The 17,941-nt window shown below is 43.9% G+C and overlaps 1 protein-coding gene across 1 annotated transcript; it reads left to right on the top strand.

Moving 5' to 3' along the window:
- The first annotated feature begins 6,915 nt into the window (after positions 1 to 6,915).
- DEFB123 (defensin beta 123) lies at positions 6,916 to 16,202 on the top strand. Its single transcript, XM_032142679.2, has 2 exons — positions 6,916 to 7,063; positions 15,974 to 16,202. The coding sequence occupies exons 1-2, from the start codon at positions 7,006 to 7,008 to the stop codon at positions 16,108 to 16,110; spliced, it is 195 nt and encodes a 64-aa protein (XP_031998570.1). The 5' UTR covers positions 6,916 to 7,005; the 3' UTR covers positions 16,111 to 16,202.
- Positions 16,203 to 17,941: the final 1,739 nt, after the last annotated feature.

Below are 17,941 nucleotides of genomic sequence, written 5' to 3'. Positions count from 1 at the left end.
TAAGTCCAGATGGCCTTAGGTGTCCTGACTGTCTAGGCAGCCAAGGAGCACATGTTAAGCAATCGGGAAGTTCCTTCAGGGCAAAGGAATAGAGAGAAAGGGGATCTCTGTACTGGTGGGGTACACTGCAGAGGAGTAACTTTTACATCAAAGCAGGAATCTGATTGGTGGTTCAGAATTGAAAGTATAATTTCATTGTTTTTGCAGTCTCTACAAATTAATTTCAAAGTGTCTGAAAAAGGTGATGGCTAGGATATGCATTGCAATTTGCAGAGGAAAATGTCAAGTGAGGACTCCATTATGTATCACATGAGAGGAAAATAAGAGCTGGTTCTAAAATCAAAAGCTGTTGTTCATCCTGAATTGAATTTTCTTAATTTGGGTGGAACAGAGTCGTTCTGAAGTCTTGTTCTGATCTAGTTCTATTGCATTGTTGATGATAACTGTTGACTTTGTTTAGTGTAGAAGCAACGAGCATGTCCTTTTAGTACAAGTACAGTGAAGAGTAAAACAAACTTTCATTGATGCAAAAATTTAAATAGTGACGTTACTTCTGTATCTAGTGTCTTAAAGTTTTAGGATTAGTTTTAGTTTTGTGTTTGCTTACATGAGCTTAGTATAAAGAATATTTTAAACATCTCGTTTTGTCTTCAGCATTTTTTCTATTAAGAGGTAAAATGTAGGCCTTGCTTGACTCTTGACAATCCAGTGTATGTTTGATCTTAGATCTCATGACCTGAGTGCATCTCTTCTCCAGGAAGGAAACTGCACCAATGTCTGTTCTTGTTAAATGGCAATTTTTAGGGCTGGGCACAGTGGCTCATGCCTGTAATCCCAGCACTTTGGGAGGACGAGGCAGGAGGATCACCTGAGGTTGGGAGTTCGAGACCAGCCTGACCAATATGGAGAAACTCTGTCTCTACTAAAAATACCAAATTAGCTGGGTGTGGTGGCACTTACCTGTAATCCCAGCTACTCAGGAGACTGAGGCAGGAGGATCGCTTGAACCTGGGAGGTGGAGGTTGCCGTGAGCCGAGATGGCGCCATTGCACTCCAGCCTGGGCAACAAGAGCGAAAGTCCATCTAAAATAAATAAATAGCAACTTTTAGTCTCAGCTTGTTTTGTTTTGATGTCAATAAATAGTAACAGCATTCAAAAAAAAGGCAGGCACGGTGACTCACGCCTGTAATCCTAGCACTTTGAGAGGCCGAGGCAGGCAGATCACCTGAGCAGGTCAGAAGTTCGACACCAGCCTGGCCAACATGGCGAAACTCCGTCTCTACTAAAAATACAAAAATTAGCCAGGCATCATGGCGCATGCCTGTAATCACAGCTACTCAGCAGGCTGAGGCAGGAGAATCGCTTGAACCCAGGAGGCAGAGGTTTCAGTGAGCCGAGATTGCACCACTGCACTGCAGACTGGGTGACAGAGCGACACTCCGTCTCAAAAAGAAAGGATTTGTGTATCATCTAGGTAGTGTGAATTTTGTCTGCAAGCCCATGTGAGGGTTTAATTATATTTACAAGTCCTTCCCCCATCTCCATTCAGTGTTGAGACTCAAGATAGGCCATTTTCTCTATGATTCTCTTAATGGGGCATGTATTCTTATTTCTAATTCACCTTCGCACTGATGTCATAGCCCTTTGAAGTCCAAGATTTACACAGAGGGGTCTCCACTAAAGGTTCCCCAATTTAGCTTTCTTTTCTGCTTGTTGCATCACTTAATGTTATAAAAACCAATAGAGTATGGGTTAAGTTGCTATAATTTTTTAAAAAATCAAAATACAATGACTTAAGTAAGAAGAAAGTATATTTTCTTCTTGCATGATGGTTCAGAGGTAAGTAGCCCAGGGATAATGAGACAGCTTATCATTCTCCACAGCTAACTTTCATCCCATTTTTTAATAAGTGACTACTCCAGTTTTCTTGATTCCCCAAAACAATAGGAAAGGAAAAAGGAATGTAGGGCAAGCAGGTACCTTTTGTGAGAATATGAAAGGAAGCCATACACATCACTCCAGTTCACATCCCGCTTGTTAGAGCTGACTTGCATGACCACACCTACTGGATCTTACCCAGCCATATGGTTCTAAATACCTCTATACCCTGAAAACTCCAAAATTTATATTGATAGCCTGAAGCTCCTCTCCAAGTTTTTCTGACTCATAACATATCTAACATGATACCTCCATTTGAATGTCTAACAGGTCTGAGGTGGTTTTAAAACATAACTGAAAATGGCCGGGTGCGGTGGCTCACGCCTGTAATACCAGCACTTTGGGAGGCTGAGGCAGAAGGATCACCTGAGGTCAGGAGTTCGAGACCAGGCCGGCAAACATGGTGAAACCCCATCTCTACTAAAAATACAAAAATTTCTGGGTGTGGTGGTGCATGCCTGTAATCCCAGCTACTGCGGAGGCTGAGGCAGGAGAATTGCTTGAACCTGGGAGGCGGAGGTTGCAATGAGCCAAGATTGTGCCACTGTACTCCAGCCTGAAAGACAGAGGGAGAGTCTATTTAAAAAAAAAAAAAAAGCCATAATTGACAATTATTTGATATGCCTCCATCAAGGGAAGAAATTTCCCTCTCCTTGAATCCAGGCATGCTTGTGACTGCTTTGACCAATCGAGTTCAGCAGAAGTGATTCTTTCAAGGCTTGGTCTAAAAGGGTCATACAATCTCCTGTTTGTTTGCTGTAACCCTCACTCTTGGACCCCTGAGATCCCATGTAAGAAGTCTTCCCACTCTGCATGAAGCCCAAGCCACATGGAAGGATCATGTGGGTGCTTTGGTTGACAGCCCCAGATAAACCCAGCCTTCAGGTGCCACACATGAGTGAAAAAGCTTCCAGATCCCACCACCCTAAACATTCAAGTCTTCTCATATGAACTCTCAGGTATTGTCATTAGATAATGCTTTCTGTACTATTTCTACACATCAGATTTATTAAATGATTATGATGATGTTATAGTGTATTAATCATAAACGATTCATGTATTGTCCTAAGCCTTTTACGTGCATTATTCCCTGTGACAATTCAGTGACATAGGTAACTTTAAGATCTCTTTTTACTTATGAAAACTCTAAGTCCATAGAGGTTAAGCAACTTATACAGTGTCAGAAAGTTCACAAATGGAAGATCAAGCACTTAACCCAAGTCTGTCTTGACTTCAAAGTTTATTCTTCAGAACAAGCATCCAATAGGGGCTCTATAAAGTCAATGTAGAGTGACAATTTGTGACATCAGAATTAGTGGTTAGGAAAAACTCTCCCAGGAGGTTCCTATTTGAGCTAAAACGTGAGTGGGAGGAATGAACCAGTCACAAGAAAATCAGGAAGAACATTGCACATAAAGGAAATAGCAAACACAAATGTCCTGAAGTAGGAACACGATTCGTGCATTTAAAGGAAAGAAGGAGAGCCAGTGTGGCTGAAGAGTAGTGGGAGAGGAGCAATTGCTATGAGATGAGGTCAGAGAAGTATGCAGCAACCAGATCGTGTAGACCAGGAGGAAGAGTAGGAATGTATCCCAGTGCAAAGGATAGCCATCAGATAAATCAACATCTAATTCACATTTTTAAAAGGTGAGTCTTTAAAAATTCATATTTTTAAAAGGTGCGGTGGCTCATGCCTGTGGCTCACGCGAGGGCTCCCAGCACTTTGAGAGGCCAAGGCAGGAGGATCACTTGAGGCCGAGGGTTTGAGACCAGCCTGGTCAACATGGCAAAACCCCATCTCTCCTAAAAATACAAAAAAAAAAATTAGCTGGCATGGTGGCGTGTGCCTGAAGTCCCAGCTACTCAGGAGGCTGATGCACGAGAATTGTTTGAACCTGGGAGGCAGAGGTTGCAGTGAGCCAAGATCGCACCACTGCACTCCAGCCTGGGCAAAAGAGTGAGACTCTGTCTCAAAAAATAATAACAATAATTAAATAAATAATAAAAAATAAAAGGTAAGTCTAGTAGCTCAGTAGCGAATGCAAAATCTGAAAGCAAGATGGAAACCCTACCTGAATATCTTGAGCTGAGAGTGAAGGTGATTTGGCTCCCCAAAGGAAAATCAAGGGGCTGTCACTAGAAGAAAAGGAAATCACTGCTGAGCATGCAAGGGTCCACTGCAAAGCCTTAGAAGTAAAGTTTCTGGATTGCAGGGCCTGCATGTTTTAAGGATTTTGATATTGACAAACAACCTCCAAAAAGTTTGGATTTGGATTTGGATTTCCATGATCAAGATATCGTTCTTTCCCTGCATCCTAGAAAAATCTAGGATCATCAATAAAATAATACTCTTGGCTAGTGTGGTGGTTCACACCTATAATCCCAACACTTTGAGAGGCTTAGGCAGGCAGATCACTTGACGTCAGGAGTTCAAGACCAGCATGGCCAATGTGGTGAAACCCCGTCTCTACTAAAAATACGAAAATAACTTTTTTTCTTTTTTTTTTGAGATGGAGTTTCGCTCTGTCTCCCATGCTGGAGTGCAGCAGTGCGATCTTGGCTCACTGCAACCTCTGCCTCCTGAGTTCAAGCAATTCTCCTGCCTCAGCCTCCTGAGTAGCTGGGATTACAGGCGTGTGCCACCACGCCTGGCTAATTTTTGTATTTTTAGTAGAGATGGGGTTTCACCATATCTGCCAGGCTGGTCTCAAACTCCTGACCTCAAGTGATCCACCTGCCTTGGCCTCCCAAAGTGCTGGGATTACAGGCATGAGCCACTACACCTGGCCTAAAAATACAAAAATTAGCCGGGCATGGTGGTGTGAGCGCCTGTAGTCCCAGCTACTCAGGAGGCTGAGGGACAAGAATTGCTTGAACCCGGGAGGCAAAGGTTGTAGTGAACTGGAATTGCACCACTGAACTCTAGGCTGGGAAACAGAGCAAGATTCCATCTCAAAACTATATATATATATTTGCCAATTTGATTGTAGAAATGATACCTCACCGTCATCTGAATTTGTTTTTCCTTGATTCCTGGTGAGGTTGAGAAGTAGGCCTTTCTGACTCACCATGAATAAGCTATGATGTCTGAGGTGTGCCTGGAGGTGCACATATAAGTCTCCCTCTGCTCCCTTGACATCTCCCTTATCCCCTGCCCATTGTGGTTACACAGCTACTCCAGGACTACAAAGGCTTCAAAACAAGAGCAAAACTGCTATACTGACTATGCAAGGAGCAGGCCCAGAGATGGACAATGACTTTGCAAGACCCACACAGTGCACTTGGGAGTTGGGGTCAAGAGAAAAGACCTGTGATATAAGTGGTTCAGAGACTTGGGGGCTGATAACGGCAGCCTAGAGAATCCTTATGTGAAAACCCAATTACCCTGCCCTGTTTTGGTGTTGAAAACCTGGACTGCTGCATTCTTTTACTTCTGTGTCTTTTATATAGAGAACCATATAATATGATGGATATATTGATCCCTACTGCACATCTGCCCCAAATCCTTAATTGAAGAGATTGAGACCCACAAAAAAAAAAAAAAGTAATTCTTCCAAGGTCACATAGAAAGCTAATAGCAGAGTCAGGACTAGTTACCCAATATTTTCAACTCTGCTGTCACTCTCAATACAAAAATCCTCCATATATCCTGGCATTTCAGGCAGTAGGAGAATCTCTTCTTTTAGGGAGAAAAGAATCCAACAGATACATTATTTCTCCAGGCCTGGGCAACAGAGCAAGACCCTGTCTCCAAAACAACAACAAAAACAAAAAAACAAAAAATAGTTTTTAAAATTAAGGAAAAAAAAAGAAATGAAATGAGCCTCCTTACCAAAATGAACAGCACAGAAAAGGTGGACTTCTAGGCTTTCCACTGAGTCCCTTCCTAGCCAGTGTCTCTTCTTCCCTTCATTGTAAGGGTTTTAGAAAGAATTATTTACACTTGCTGACCTCACTCTTTCACTTACCTTTCAGTTTTCAACCCCATTGACTGTTTTCTGCCCCTACAGAAATGGCTTTCACTGTTGTTGTTGTTTTTCCCTTGTAATCCCTCTGTATGCTTTTATACCCTTGACATCTGTTTCAAGCAGGGTCCAGTCAGAGAAACAGTAACTACAGGATGCAGCTACCACCCGAGGGCTGAGGGAACTAAAGGAAAGAGAATGCCTTTTCTTTTATTTTCTGAGATGGAGTCTCGCTCTGTCGCCCAGTCTGGAGTGCAGTGGCATGATCTCAGCTCACCGCAGCCTCCCCAGGTTCAAGCGATTATCTTGCCTCAGCCTCCCGAGTAGCTGGGATTATAGGTGCGCACCACCATGCATGGCTAATTTTTGTATTTTTAGTAGAGATGGGGTTTCACCATGTTGGCCAGGCTGGTCTCGAACTCCTGACCTCCAGTGATCCGCCCACCTTGGCCTCCCAAACTGCTGGGATTACAGGCGTGAGCCACCGTGCCCGGACAAGAATGAGTTTTCAAAATCCGAGTTCAGAAGAGGGATTCTGAGTGGTTGGTTCTCAGATCTCTGAGGAAGGGGAAGGATGGCCCTAGGGGGAGGTCCACTGCATGTTAGAACCCAGCAGGGGGCTGTGACAGACAGGCTGGTGCTCGGAGCTTCATCTCTTTCTGCCATTTTCCTCTCAGTTTTTGCTCCGGTTATGTCATATTTCTCATTTTCAACACCAACATGAGCCTTTGCACGGACATTCCTCCACCTGGAACCCCATTTCCGCTCATCTACCTGTTGCTTTGTATTTATTCTTCAAAACTCTGCCGTCTTCCTGACCTTCTGGAGCCAGTGTTTGTGGCGCCTCCTGCTGGTCACTGGGTTCAGGCAGTTTGGAGCTGGGTGGAAGGACGGGTAGTATATTAAGTCTTGGGCCCTGGACCTTGTTGGCTGACCTCTCCCTGCTGACCTAAATGACAAAAGAAGGCGTGCCCAGTCAGAGTGTGAGGGCTGTACCCGTGGGCAGCTGAGGGAGTGCGAGCCACAGGCCGGGCACTCTCCCTCTCCCATTAGCTCAGCCGTGGCATCGGACTTGCAGCTTCACTTTGGGCTGCCTTAGCCATGAAGCTCCTTTTGCTGACTTTGACTGTGCTGCTGCTCTTATCCCAGCTGACTCCAGGTAACCTGAACCTCCTTAAGGAAGGGGCAGGGCTTAGAGACTAAGGCCTGGTCAGGGAATCCCAAGGGCTAGAAGGATGGGCTGCAGGTTGGCATCTGGCACCACGTATAGGAGGCAGGAGGCGCCTCACCAGCAGCAGGTGCCAGCTGATAGATGACAACTACGACATCCAGAGCTGCTCTCAGTGGCTCCATCCCTCCTCTTCCTGCCCAGCTCCAGGGAGTATGTGGGGGTGGCCTAGTGTGTGAGGAGGAGTGGGAGGGGTGAGCAAGAGAAGCGGGAAAGAGGAGAGGCAGATATGGCCCTTTTGCAAAATAATCCCCAGAATGAACGAAGCTTTGTGAAGATCACAGCCACCTTAATGGGAGAGAAGCTCATTTGTACTGTAGCTGTCTCTGGGCCAGACTCTGCACTGGAAGCTAGGACTACGGAGATAAATGACATGGCGCCAGAGGAGGTAACTGGGGGAGACAGTTAAATAGCATTTACAACCCAGGATGACACGGCTGTGACAGTGGGAAACCAGGGGGCTGGGTACACATGGTCCAGCCCAGGCTGAGGGAAAGGAGAGTCCTCCTGCAGGGATATCCTGAGTCCTAAAAATTGAGTCGAAAATAGAAGAGGAAGGAGAGGGGAAAGCAGAAGGGTGTCCCAGGCAGAGAGGTCAGCCTATGCAAAGGTCTGGATGCGGGAGAGAGCATGGGAGCATCGGAGACCTGAATAACATGGAGGGGTGGGTTAGGAGAGAGGTGGGGGCAAAGCTGAGGAAGCATTCAAGCTCCAGGTCTCAGTGGGCCTCAAATACCAGGTGAGGGACCCATGGGAAGGTTTAAACAGAGAAGGACCCTGGTCAGACCTACCACCCACCAATTTCAGCATGAGCCACCTATCCCTTCCTGCTCATCTGGTAGAAGTTTCTACCCACCCTGAGGCTGCTGGCTAACCTTTCTACAGTGTCAGAAACGTGTGAATTTCCTAAACAAGCTGACCTCAGTTCTTGTGTCTTCCTGAGGCCCTAAAACACCACTCACCCGGAGTAGAGAGGAAAGCCCAGACCCTGGGTTAAAACCTGCGCCATCATTTTCTGACTCTGTGACCCCCAACAAGAAGCTCAGCTGCTCAGAGTATCAATTTCCTCATTTCTCAAACTGCAATAACATCAAGTGTGTAATAATATCAGGTTGAGGGAACAACATTGAACACACTGAAATTTTGGTCTGCAAAAGAAATATGGCTTCTTTATTTTCCATAACTCACCAAACTTTCCCAGGAACTTCCATCCTGACTGTGGGAGTTAGTGGTGGGAGGAGCAGGACTACAGAGATAAATGACATGGCACCAGGGGAGCAAACTAGGGGAGACAGTTAAATAGCACTCACAACCCAGGGTGACAAGGCATGTAGGGGCTGGGCCTGAACTCAGCAGTTCAATATTTGTCTTTTCTGGTTTAAAATGATTTCTAAGCTAATTCAATCTCTTTTGAATAAGTGCTGAGTCTTTCAGCATGTCTCTTTCTTCCATCACCCCTTCTCTTTCCTGGGATAGTATCTGGTTACAGGAAAAGTAACGATATGTCATCAAATAATTAATTGCTTCATTCAGTAAATACAGTTGAATGGATTTCTTGTTCCAAGCACTGTGGTGGGTGCTAGAGGTAGAATTGTGAACAAAACAAGATAAGCAAAATCTCTGTCCTCTTGGAGCTTACCTTCTACTGGAGGACCCAAAGAATTTGAAAATTAAATGAAAAATATGGTATGTCAGACAATGAGTACAGTGAGCAGAATAGGCAGGAAAGGAAATAGTGAACACCAGGGGAAGGGGAAGGTGATTTGCTTTCTTTTTTTTTTCTTTTTTGGAGACAGAGTCTTGCTCTGTCACCCAGGCTGGAGTGTAGAGGCACGATCTTAGCTCACTGCAACCTCCAGCTCCCGGGTTCAAGCAGTTTTCATGCCTCAGCCTCCTGAGTAACTGGGATTACAGGCGCCTGCAACCAGGCTTGGCAAATTTTTGCATTTTTAGTAGAGATACGGTTTGGCCATGTTGCCCAGTCTGGTCTTGAATCCCTGACCTCAAGCCATCTGCTTGCCTCAGCCTCACAAAGTGCTGGGATTACAGGCTTGAGCCACCATGCCGGTCTTTGCCATTTTTAAGGGGGTGTTCATGGAATGTCTCACTGTGACCTGAGGGAACAACTGGGGTGAGCATGTGGATATGGAGGGAAGGAAATTCAAGCTGGGGAAAACAGCAAGTGCAAGGGCCCTGGGATAGGAACATAAGGAGGTGGGGTCAGGTCCTGTGCTGAACCCTTACTGACTTCTGGGATCACGTCCCTCACTGGATGTGGTCAGTGAGTGTCCTGCTAGCACTTACTACTGGATTTCATGACTGATGAAATCTCTCAGCCCTTTTGGGGTCCCCACTGACTCGACCCTTCGTCTCAGCCAGATCTTCCATCTGGTCCCCAAGTTAAGGCTGTTCACACCCTCCCTTACTGCCTTCTGCACTAGGGGTGTACTCTTGGCAGGTTCCTCACTGGTTTTCCTATCTCAGCCAGAGACAAAGGAACCTGAGGACCTTCTGGGTCTATCTCATTCAACAGAGAGCTGACAGCGATGTTCAGCCACTTCCCTCAGCCATTTCTAATCCCCCTTCAGGTAGCACCATGTGGTGCTATATCCATGCTAAAGATAAGAATTTCTCTAAAGAGCTACCAGTTTCCCTGAGCTGTGCTCTAAGAGGCAGAGAGTAAGTGTCCTCTGCATTGGCAATTTCTTTCGACCAATCTGGGCATTCATAGCAAGAGACTCTCTTGCCCCTACCTTTCTCACATTAATTATCTCTACTTCCTGAGTGTTCAGGTCAACCAGTAGACTGCTAGCAGGAGACGCACGAAAGGCCTTTGTCCCTAACTTGTTGGTGGGTACACCATCAGGCTGGCAGAATGAGGCATGGGTTCTAGCAGGGCTGTCAGGCCCACTGCTGCTGCTGCGGGAGCCGGATTTAAACTTCCAGCTTCCCTGGAAATTATGGGCAGAGTATTTCCCCTCTACTTCCTGTTGGGTATGGTAGTGGTGACAGAGGTTAAATGGAGGCTACTTTAGCCGGACCCTCAGCCTTAGCCTCCTACAGCTAATGGTGAAGTGGTATTGTCTGAACCCCCCAGGTTCACCTAATAATGTATAAAGGAGCTCTTTGAAATTTGGAAATCCCTGAACTTCCTTAACAAATGTTGGTCCTTAAAAGTGTCTTTCTATGCACAACCCTTATCTCATCTAAGCTGAGCAATGAGTTTGTTGTTCTGTTGTTCACCATTCCCCCAAAACCCAGAAACTCTGCCCAGTTCTTCTTTTTGACAACCAATGGATTTTATGATTAAAGGGGATTGAAATATGCATCACTTTAATATTTTCAAAATATTGTCATACTCACTGTTAGGTTAATTGTGGGAATTCAGAAGACATATGTAAAGCCCAGAAACCCAGCAGAGATGAGATTTAGGTGGGACACCTGCCCTTCCATTATACATCGTCACAGCACCCTGAGTTCTTTCTTTATAATTTTCATCATACTCTAGTTAATCAAATATCTGGGTATCTATTTTTTAATGGCTCTTTCTCCCCTCATTAGACTGGAAGTTCTCTGAGGGTAGGTGTCTCACTCATTTATAGTTTTATCTCCAGTGTATAGGCCTCTCAGTGTGTACATGTGAGTATTTCCCTGGTGTAGACATCTGGAAAGGAATTGCTAGGTAAAGACTGTGTACAGTTTTAAAATGTGTAAGTTATTGCTCAGTAGGCTCCACAGATGCTAAAAAAAGTGTATGAATGTCGTTCCTCTCACTCACCAATAATTCCTCTTGACACTCTTAAATTAAAAATTGAGATTTTGTTGTTAAATGGTGGCTTTTTCCTTATCTTTTAGTAAACTAAAACACAGAATCACAGATGCCGCACACCACATGATACAAGTGTGCAGCTTGATGGAGGTTATAAGTGCACATCTTTGTAACCACCATGCAGGTCAATGGACAGAGCATTGACAGTCACCCCAAAAACGTCTCCACCTATTCCATCCATCACAATTGTCTTCATCTCCCAAATTAAGCACTCTCCTGACTTTCATAGCAATCAGTTCTTTGCATTCCTTTACAGTCTCATTGCTAGGGGTGCATCCCTAGACACCCTATTTATACTGTTAAAATCTGATATCTCTTTAGATTCCTTGAATTTTTTAATTTACTGGTTCCATTTTCATCTCTTTCTTATCTTTACAAGTTATCTGTTGAAAAAAATAAGTCATTTGATCTATAACTTTCCACAATTTTGCTGATTGCATACTCAAGGTAAAATTCAATGTGTTCCTCTGACCTCTGCATTTCCTGCAAATTGGCACCTGTATCCAGAGGTTTGATCAGGCTCAAGTTCCCCCATTTTGGCAAAACTTTCAGTGGTGATACGTTCCTTCATTAGGAGGCACATAATATCTGGTTGTCTGTCTTTTAGGACAATAGGAATCAATGATGCTTAAAGCCTAGATCCATTAATTTTTTGGCCATTTCAAAATGATAATATTCTATTAAGTGATATTCTTTATTTAGCTGGAACAGTCATATGAAAAAGATACTCCTTATTGTCTACTATTTGATTTCTTAGCAGTACAGTTCATATAGGAAAGACAATACATGCTTGATGATTTTTCTTTATTTATGAATCTGCACGATAACGATCTATTGTCCTATCCCCCCAAATTGTGATCAAATAATTTTTTTTGTTGTTTTGTTTAGATGGAGTCTAACTCTGTCGCCCAGTCTGCAGTGCAGTGGCACGATCTTGACTCACTGCAACCTCCGCCTCCCAGGTTCAAGCAATTCTCCTGCCTCAGCCTCCCAAGTAGCTGGGATTACAGGCGCACGCCACCACGCCTGGTTAATTTTTGTAATTTTAGTAAAGACAGGGGTTTCACCATATTGGTCAGGCTGGTCTTGAACTCCTGACCTCAGGTGATCCACTCCCCTCGGCCTCCCAAAGTGCTGGGATTACAGGCATGAACCACCACACCCAGCCGACAAAATAATTTTTATATCATTAAAAATGCATGGATTTAACTATACTTAATGAATTTGCTTTCATTACGATCTTTATTCTTACGGAAACTGAAATTGTCCCATCCGTGGCTAGGGGGAGCCTCTTTAATATGATCCTTGAGCCTTATTTTACATATCCCTGGTAACCTTTGATAGCTTACTTGTGATCAAGTCCATCTAATAAAGACCACAAGGACACACTAGCAGTCTGACAGATCTATTAACTTACCACAGCAAAGGAAACTACAAACCCAAGGGCCTGCGGGTGGTTGGGGGTGCAGGAGGAGTCACCAAACCAGGAAACAAATAGGGTTACTGTAGGACGACGGGAAAGGGCAGATTCAAGTATAATGTAAATGAAGATAGACTTCAAAGCAAGGCAGGGCCACAGGGCAAAGTGTAAAGGAATTAACATCAGGCCTAGGCTGAGAAACGGATTCAGGATCCCGTTTCCACAGAAAGTACAAAATGAGGAGAGTTGTGGAATTTTGTATTCCAAAACCCCTTATCTGACACCAGCACCTGGCTCTGAAATCAAGGATGCTTTTCTGTACTGAAAGGCTCAGTTCCTGGGGGAAGAATATATCGTTTCCTTCTTGCTGATATGATTCCAAATACAAAGTTTCCGAGAGTTGTGATTAGAGAAAAGCGGGTTTCTCAGTACTTTGTTCTTTTGTTAATTAACAAACGCAGTTTCACAGGTTCACATTGGCTATCTGCAGTGACGAGACAGTCTAGGCTGGTCTTGTGCAGTTCCTGCACCAGGTCTTGAATTCGTTCTGAGTTTTACAGCAGACATCTTCACCCCAGTCTCACCTCAAATAAAAACGTGCCAATTCGCACATTGTGTAAGAACCTTAAAACAGTACACTGTACTTCCATTTCATCTCTCCCAGCCTTTGTGCTATTGTCATACATTTCACTTCTACATATGCTATGAACTCCACACTACAATGCTGTTATTTTACTTTAAACAATTATCTTTTAAAGAAGTGTCTCGGGAGGCAGAGTCTGCAGTGAGCCGAGATCACGCCACTGTGCTCCAGCCTGGGTGACAGAGTGAGACTCCATCTCAAGAAAAAATAAAAATAGGCCTGGCATGGTGGCTCACACCTGTAATCCCAGCACTTTGGGAGGCCGAGGCGGGTGGATCACCTCAGATCAGGAGTTCGAGACCAGCCTGACCAACATGGAGAAACCCCGTCTCTACTAAAAATACAAAATCAGCCAGGCGTGGTGGCGCATGCCTGTAATCCCAGCTACTTGGGAGGCGGAGACAGGAGAATCATTTGAACCCGGGCGGCGGAGGTTGCGGTGAGCTGAGATTGCGCCATTGCACTCCAGCCTGGGCAACAGAGCAAGACTCCATCTCAAAAAAATAATAATAATAAAAATAAAAATAAATAAATGTTTAATTGAGAACAAAAGTTGTTTACATTTACCCACATAGGTATCAGCTCTGATTCTCTTTACTCCTTTATGTAAACATCCAGATTTCCCTCTGGTACCATTTTCTTCTGCCTGAATAACTTCCTTTAACATTTCTTGTAGTGAAAGCTTTCAGTGATCAATGTTCTCCGTTTTCAAATACCTGAAAAAGTCTTTATTTCTCCACTTTTAGAATATTTTTCCTCTGCAAAGAATTTTGGGCTTTTTCCTTTTATTACTCTAAAGATCTCTCTCTGCCATCTTCTAGTGTGCAGTTTCTGACAATAAGTCTTCTGTTTTTGTTTTTTTTTTCTTTGAGACAGTCTCACTCTGTCACTTAGGCTGGAGTACAGTGGCGTGACCACAGCTCACTGCAGCCTCGACCTCCCAGGCTCAAGTGATCCTCCCACCTCAGCCTCCCTGGTAGCTGGGACTACAGATGCACACCAACACACCCAGCTAATTTTTTTATTTTTATTTTTTCGGAGAGACAGGGTCTCACCTAGGCTGGTCTCAAACTCTTAGGCTCAAGCAATCCTCCCACCTCAGCCTCCCAAAGTGCTGGGATTTCAAGTGTGTGCCACCACACCCAGCCTCTTCCAGTATTTTTACCTTTTCTCCTATGTACATAATGTGTCTTTTCTTCTGGCTTTTTAAAGATTTTTTTCTTTCACTTGATTTTGCAATTTGGTTATGATATGCCTTTGCATGCTTCTCTTTTGGTTTTATTCAGCTTATAGTTCACCGAGGGTCATGGTTCTATGGGCTTAGAGTTTTCATCAAACTTGAAATTTTTCAGCCATTATTTCTTCAAATACTTTTTCTGCCCCTCCCCTCTCCTCTCCTTTAGGTATTCCAATTACATGCATGTTGGACTACTTGTTATTGTCCCATGGGTCACTGACACTCTGCTCTTTTTCCCCCTCATCTTTTTTCTTTCCATGTTTCATTTTGGATGATTTCTGTTGCTATGTCTTCAAGTTCATTTATCTTTTCTTCTTCAGTCTAACCTGCTATTAATCTCACTAAGTATGTTTTTCATTTAATATTTAATGTTTCATCTCAACTATTCCATGTGAATATATGCATATATATGGTTTTTTTTTTCTTTGAGACAGAGTTTTGCTCTTGTTGCCTAGGTTGAAGTGCAATGACATGATCTCGGCTCACTGCAACCTCCACCTCCCAGGTTCAAGCGACTGTCCTGCCTCAGTCTCCTGAGTAGCTGGGATTACAGGCATGTGCAACCACGCCCAGCTAATTTTTTTGTGTGTTTTTAGTAGAGATGGGGTTTCTCCGTATTGGTCAGGCTGGTCTCGAACTCCTGACCTCAGGTGATCCACCCGCCTTGGCCTCCCAAAGTGCTGGGATCACGGGCTTGATCCACCGTGCCCGGCCATGAATATTTTTTACATCTTTATTTCTTCTCATCATGCTCATGGCTTCCTCTACCTTTTTTACTACTTGGAGCATATTTATCATAGCTGTTTTATCATCCTTGTCTGCTAGCTTCATCATCATTGTCATTTCTGTGTTGGTTGATTTGTTTTTCTCCTGGTTATGGGTCATATTTTCTTGCTTTTTTTTTTTTGTATGCCCGAAAAATATTTTTACACTTTCGGTTTCTGTATTTTGTTACACTCCATTAAAGAGTATTAGATATTTTTCTGGCATGCAGGTAAGTTAGTGGGAATCAGATGAATATTTTCAAGACTGACATTTAAGCTTTGTTAGGATGGGTACAGGGTATACTTTAGTCTAGGGTTAACTTAGCCCCCACTACTAAGCCAAGAGCCTTCCGAGTACCAAATGCTGCAGATTTTACAGGGTCTTTCCACTCAGGCAGGTGGAAACACAAGCTATTCCCAGACCTGTGCAATCACTGGCAATTGTTCTGCTTACTTCTTTTTGGTGTTTGGCATTTTTTCCCCCCAGGCATTTGGTAGTTTCCTCTTGCACATGCACAGAAAGGCACTTAAAGACTAGAGGGCGGGCCAGGCATGGTGGCACATGTCTGTGGTCCTAGCTCCTCGGGGAAACTCAGGTGGGAGAGTCCCTTGAACCGGTAGGAGGAGGTTTGCAGTGAGGCAAAATCATTCCACTGTACTCCAGCCTGAGTGACAGAGCAAGACTCATCTCAAAAAATAAAAATAAAAAAAAGACAACCCACACACATAAAGGCTTTATTCAGCTGATGTACCAAGGTCACTCTCTCAGTCAAAGGTGGGGAGCAAAAAAACAGAGTAAAGGAAAAACAGTGATAGATGAAAAGAGTCAAAGGCAAAGGAAACAAGGAACCTTCTATCTCATCTGTTTCCATCCTTTTACAGACCTTTCAAATCCAGAGCCTACTTCTTAGGACTGACACTGTCTCCCTTCTTTCTGCTTTGTGTCAGGTGGCACCCAAAGATGCTGGAATCTTTATGGCAAATGCCGTCACAGATGCTCCAAGAAGGAAAGAGTCTATGTTTACTGCATAAATAATAAAATGTGCTGCGTGAAGCCCAAGTACCAGCCAAAAGAAAGGTGGTGATCATTTTAAGTGCTTTGAAGCCTGAAGCCATGAAAATGCAGATGAAGCTCCCAGTGGATTCCCACACTCTATCAATAAACACCTCTGGCTGATCCCTGCGTTTGCCTGTTAGTGAACCCCAGCAGCTCCCAGGAGTGCCTTTCGGGTGGTTTGGGATGTCAAAACTGTTTTCACAATAATAATAAGACTTTTTTACGTTTTTTTCTTTTTTTGAGACGGAGTCTTGCTCTGTCACCCAGGCTGGAGTACAGTGGCACGATCTCAGCTCACTGCAAGCTCCGCCTCCCAGGTTCATGCCATTCTCCTGCCTCAGCCTCCCAAGTAGCTGGGACTACAGGTGCCCGCCACCACGCCTGGCTAATTTTTTTTTTTTTTTTTTTTTAAGTAGAGATGGGGTTTCACTGTGTTAGCCAGGATGGTCTTGATCTCCTGACCTCGTGATCTGACCGCCTCGGCCTCCCAACATTTTTCACTTTTTTAAGATCTCTCTTTCACAGGTGTATAGTGGAATTTTCTGGAATCTCCATGACATATAATGACATAATTGTTCTGGCAGCTGACCAAAGATGTGCTTATGTGCTCTTGTGTAGAATTTTTTAAGGTAGAAGGCTTAAGGTATAAGTATGCTCATTTTCAGAGATTCATGCAATTTGTTCTCAGTAATTCTACTGTCCTCTTACAAACTATCTTTGGTTATATTATTAACTGTAATAATTAATCTCTATACCTTCATTATTATCTAATAAGTCGTTACTTTGAAATCCCACAACTTACCTTGTACCACAAGAAATAAGAACACTTTTGTCGTCTTGGTTTGCAGAAGTATTTTGTTCTAATTTTTTATTTTTTATAGAGATGGGGTCTCACTTTGTTACCTAGCCTGGTTTTGAACTCCTGGCCCGCCTCAGCCTTCCAAAGTGCTAGGAATACAGGAATGAGCCACCACTCCCACGAGGCCTTGCAGAGGTATATTAACAACAGTCCTAGCTGTGTAACAGAAGAAACGACAAGCTCTCCCTTAAGGAAAAAATAACACCTATTCTAGTCTCTATAGTTCTCTTAAATACAATTTCTGACATATATACAATTTTAAAATTATAAGACATGCACAGAAGCAGGAAAATATGACCCATAATCAAGAATAAAAATAATCAATTAGAAGCAGACTCAAAGATGGTGATATAGTTTGGATCTGTGTCCCCACCCAAATCTCATGTTGAATTGTAATCCCCAGTGTTGGAGGTGGGGCCTGGTGGGAGGCGATTGGATCATGGAGGTAGATCCTTCATGAATGGTTTAGCACCATCCCTTTGGTACTGTTCTTATGATAGAGTTCTCACAAGATCTGGTTGTTTAAAAGTATGTGGCACCACCTCGCCCTTCACTTCCCTCTGCTCTGACCATGTAAGACAGGCCTGCTTCTCCTTCACCTTCTGCCATGCTCAAAAGTTTCCTGAGGCCTCCTGAGAAGCCTTCATGCTCCTTGTACAGCCTGCAGAACCATGAGCCAATTAAACCTCTTTTTTTTTTTTTTTTTTTGAGATGAAGTCTCGCTCCTGTTGCCCAGGCTGGAGTGCAGTGGCACGATCTTGGCTCACTGCAACCTCCACCTCCCGGGTTCAAGCGATTCTCCTTCCTCAGCCTCCTGTGTAGTTGGGATTATAGGCGTGCACCACCATGCCCAGCTAATTTTCATATTTTTAGTACAGACAGGGTTTCATCATGTTGGCCAGGCTGGTCTTGAACTCCTGACCTCAGGTGATCCACCCTCCTCGACCTCCCAAAGTGCTAGGATTACAGGCGTGAGCCACCATGCCTGGCCTAAACCTCT

Source organism: Hylobates moloch, unplaced genomic scaffold (assembly GCF_009828535.3).
Source record: "Hylobates moloch isolate HMO894 unplaced genomic scaffold, HMol_V3 SCAFFOLD_21, whole genome shotgun sequence".
NCBI lineage: Eukaryota > Metazoa > Chordata > Mammalia > Primates > Hylobatidae > Hylobates > Hylobates moloch.
The sequence above is the reverse complement of the archived record's forward strand: the minus strand, read 5'-3'. Positions and strand labels throughout refer to the sequence as shown.